Consider the following 4,447-nt stretch of genomic DNA (forward strand, 5'->3'; position numbering starts at 1 on the left):
CAAGTGTTGTATAAGATCTACCTTTAATTGTGTATGAACTTTTGTGCTTCTAACATGACCAAGACGAGCAACCAGTTCTTCGACGACAACTCCCCAAGAGACACTGGTTCTTGAACACTTCCAATAAAATTGGCAGTTACATTAGGTCCTTCATCTTCGATTATCATGTTATGCATTATAATACATGCCTTCGTAATATTACCTAGTGTTTCCACATTTCAAAAACAGGTCGGTCCTCAGATAATAGCAAAACGAGCTTGCAATACCCCAAATGCTCGTTCAACATCTTTAGTTACCGACTCTCGACGTTTGGCAAAATATTGTTCTTGCAAAGTAAATGGAGATCGTGTGGTTTTAACAAAACAACCCCGTGGAGGATGTATCCTATCATCGAGATAATAACCCATATTATATTGATTACCATTAACCTCAAAATTATCAGGAACCCTACCTGTCATGATTGCATCGAATACTAGAGAACACTCCAGCACATTGATGTCATTACATGATCCAGACAAGCCAAAAAATGCATGCCAAATTCATAGATGAGACGATGCAACGGCTTCTAGTATGATTGTTGGACTATGACAATGGCCAATATATATTGTGTGTGCCATGCGGCTAGACAATTTTTCACTCTCAATGCATACAATCTGTACTCCCGAGAATTCCTAGAAATTCTTGCTTTTCACTAAGTGCTAAAAGCCTACAAATATCAGATTCATTCGGAGACCTTAAGTATTGCAGGCCAAACACATTGGCCATCGTTGATACAAATTCTCTTAGTGAATCGATTATAGTCATCTTTCCAATTCGAAGGTATTCGTACGTTGAATCGGCTGGTGACCCATATGCAAGCATTCTCATAACCGCAGTTATCTTTCGATGTGGCGATAAACCTCGTATGCCGAAGGCGTCCGATGTTTGTTCAAAATATGGATTATGGGAAACTACCGTGTTGAGGATATCTAGAAACAAATCACGACTAATCCGTAATCGATTTCGAAATTTATCAACACCATAAAGTGGATTCTCGACAAAATAGTAACGGCATCAGTCGTTCGTTACCAGCTTGTCTGTTACGATTTATTGTTCGATGACTAGAAACAGAACCATCATGACGGGTATGCGGTTGTTGATCCTGAATATCTGCTAGATACATTTCATATAAAATTTTATCATTTTCCCTATCTTGTAACTCTTGTTGAATGACCATATTTCTAACTTAAAGTATCATCCATTGAAGGGGATTTAATATAGAGAGAAGATGCAAAGAATATAGAGAGAAGATGTAGAGAATGTAGAGAATGTAGAAACAAGATGTAGAAAACTTAATGGATGAGTGGTTGTATTTGTAAATTAACAAAAAATAACAAATTTGAATTTCAAACTCCCCCTAAAATTTTCGTAGAATTTGAATTTCAAACTCCCTACAAAATTTTCGTAAAATTTAAATTTCAAACTCCCTGCAAAATTTTAACTTTTAGAGCCAATAACTTCATGTTTGAAAATCGAAACACAAATCCTACACACGTACACCACACATGTACGTAATTTGGATTTGGGATCCCGACGTTGGAGTTGAAAAAAGTCAAGGGCTCCTAAAAATCAGGGTCTCCCAAAATTGAGAGCCTGATCCCCTACATTTGACTTGCTCTACCCTCTCTCTATCTCTCACTCTCTCTCTATCTCTCACTCTTACAATCTCTCTCACGTTCTCTTACCTTCTCTCTCTCTCATTGTTTTTCTCTATCTTTTAATGTTTCTCTTTCGACTTCTATCTCCCATTCTCTCTCTCACACACACACAGTTCCGGCGAAGGGAAGTATTTCCTTTGCCGGAATCAGACCTCGACGAGGTTTTCTCCACGTCAAGGTCCCCTTCGTCTCAGACAAGGAGGGTTTCAGCGAAGGGGGCACTTCCCTTCGTGGGAGCTGTGTGAAAGGGAGAAATCGTGAGATAGAGAGATCCCGAGTGAGAGAGAGAGAAAAAAAAAAAACCTAGAGATAGAAACAATGAGAGAAAGAGGGAGTAGGAGAAAGGGAGAAATAGTGAGAGGAGAGACCAAGAGAGGGCAACTGTGAGTGAGGATAAGAGAGAAAAAGTCGAAATGGTGGTGGTGAAGGTGATAAAGAAGATGAAGATTAGGGAGCAATGTTTTATCAGTTAATTTTTGGTTAAAAAATATATGCTCCCGAAAATGTAAAAAAAACATGAATTCCCTAAAAAATTTAGGGTTAATTCCATTTTTGCCCCCGATTTGTGACCAACTCACCGTTTGGCCCCCAATTGTGTCTGTTAGTTCGTTTTGGCCCCAAAGGGCCAAATTTTTTACCAAATTATCCTGGGGGGCCAAAATGGGATTATTTCTGAAAAAAAAAACACAAAAGCCACATCACCTATTTCTTTCTCTTCCACTTTACTTTATCTCTCCTCCATCACACCACCTCACCTTTCTTCTCCGGCGAATAGCCGCCGGCCGAAATAAAAATTCCGACCGATCACCGTGAAGGTCTGGAAACCAGACGTCTGGCGAAGGAGATCCTCCCCTTCCCCGGACAGTTGGTAGAGATGGAAAGATAAGAGTGTTAGAGAAAGAGAAGGGAGAGGAAGAAGAAGAAGAGGGAAAGAGAGAGAAGAAGAAGAAGAAGAAGAGAGAGAGATTTTTTTTATGTTATAGGTGACCGGCCAAATTTTTTATTCCGGCCGACGAAGAAAGGTGGGGTGGATAGGAGGTGGTGTGATGGAGGAGAGATAAGATGAAGTGGAGGAGAAAGAAACAGGTGATGTGGCATCTGTGTTTTTTTTTCAGAAATAATTCCATTTTGGCCCCCGAGGATAATTTGGTAAAAATTTTGGCCCATTAGGCCAAAACAAACTGCCGGACACAATTGGGGGCCAAAACGGTGAGTTGGTCACAAATCAGGAACCAAAACAGAATTAACTCAAAAATTTATTCCCCAAAAATTAATTTTTATGCCCCAAAATCGCGACCTTAAATAACAAGGATGATGTTGATATTTTCCCCATTCTATAATTACTCATTTTAGTCAAGTTCCCTTGATTAAGACGAACATTGTAGGGGTGAATTTTTGTTAAAATTTCAAAGTTGTTTAAACCTTGAAATGCAACCTTATTGGTTGAGATTTATTGGTTAAGAATTTCGAAACAACGACTTTTCAGGAAAGTATTTGCGATAAAAATTTGTGATGGGAAAGGTGAATTTTGACCAATTTTCCTAGGGCAAAATTTTAAAGAAAAACGAAACATTTCTTCTTCATTTCCCTCCACCACCACCAAACCCAACCACCACTACAAAATCCGGCTACCGCCACCACTTTTTTCTTCTCTTTGTGCACCACCACCTTCATCTATCCTTCTCCCTCCCGAATTTTCCTATCATCTCTCTCTCTCTCTCACCCTCTTCAATCTTATTTCCCTTCTCGGAAAGTCTATCTAGTTTGGAGATTTCCCCAAACTAGATAGGCTAATTATTTAGGGGATCCCAAACCAGTATGAATTAGTTGGGGAACCCTCAACCAACTTATTGGGGATTACCCAAACCACTGTCTTTTTTTGGGCGATATTTGAGGGAAAAGAATTGAATGAGGGAAGAGAGTGAGGGGAAGGAAGGAAGAGAGAAAAACAATGGTGGTGGTGGACGGAAGAGAAGAAAGATTCTCAGAATATTTGAAGATTGTCGACAATGATCATTTGCCGGCGACCATTATCGGAGTTGATAAAAAATGCTAGGGGAGTTGTGGGGAACAAAAAGGAAAAGCCAAAATATTTCACTCAAAATGATTTTCCTCTAACAATTAGAAAAAAAAAATACTCAACTAAAATTGACTAACTTTTGACAGTCTTTGCACCCCGAAATTTTTTCGTATTTCCACAAAGCATAGGCCTTTCGACACATAATTTTATTGTTTCAGAATATTTGTTTAAAACTTCTAAATGACTTGTTTTTCATTTCAGAAAAAAGTGAGTACTTTAAACCCAAAATTGGGTCGGAGAACTCTAGACAAAATCATTTTACTTACAATTGAATCTATTCCAAAGTTCCACAAATTTTGGTGGATTAGTGGAGCTTTAGAGGTTTAACATACTTTTTCGATTAGGTGTGTATATATAAAAAAAAGCTCTGAATCTCCGGGCATAAAGACTTTAGTCATTCAACATTGACTTAGAGGGCATATTTGTTTCTTAGTAATTTGCCTCCTACTCTTCATCTCCCTTTCTCTCTCATTATCTATCTCTTGCACTCTCACTGGTTTTCTCTTTATCGTTTCGCCCCTTACTCACGATCTATTTCTCTGATTCTCCCTCTCTCTAGCTGTATCTCTATCGTATCTCGCTCCCTCTGTTACTGTAGCTCTCTCTTACAGTCATGCCCATTTCACCCTCTCCGTCTCTCTTACACACACATGGTTACGGCGAGGGGAAG

At 39.0% G+C, this 4,447-nt stretch overlaps 1 protein-coding gene across 1 annotated transcript; it reads right to left on the reverse strand.

Annotated features, from left to right (window-relative positions):
• Nucleotides 1–236: 236 nt before the first annotated feature.
• LOC147544117 (uncharacterized) lies at nucleotides 237–1,216 on the reverse strand. Its single transcript, XM_086635629.1, has 3 exons — nucleotides 1,069–1,216; nucleotides 651–968; nucleotides 237–451 (listed from the first exon to the last, which is right to left on the reverse strand). The coding sequence occupies exons 1-3, from the start codon at nucleotides 1,214–1,216 to the stop codon at nucleotides 237–239; spliced, it is 681 nt and encodes a 226-aa protein (XP_086491755.1).
• Nucleotides 1,217–4,447: the final 3,231 nt, after the last annotated feature.

Source organism: Eschscholzia californica, unplaced genomic scaffold (genome assembly GCF_041429995.1).
Source record: "Eschscholzia californica isolate CP2 unplaced genomic scaffold, dmEscCali1.0.p SCAF_4, whole genome shotgun sequence".
NCBI lineage: Eukaryota > Viridiplantae > Streptophyta > Magnoliopsida > Ranunculales > Papaveraceae > Eschscholzia > Eschscholzia californica.

What these genes read in the sequence shown, in the direction of transcription:
- LOC147544117 (XM_086635629.1), bottom strand. Translation starts at nt 1,216, where the DNA reads ATGGTCATTCAACAAGAGTTACAAGATAGGGAAAATGATAAAATTTTA. An exon ending in AAATCGTAACAGACAAGCTG is followed by an intron (nt 969 to 1,068) that starts GTAACGAACGAC and finishes ATTTGTTTCTAG; the next exon opens with ATATCCTCAACACGGTAGTT. An exon ending in AATTCTCGGGAGTACAGATT is followed by an intron (nt 452 to 650) that starts GTATGCATTGAG and finishes CAATCATGACAG; the next exon opens with GTAGGGTTCCTGATAATTTT.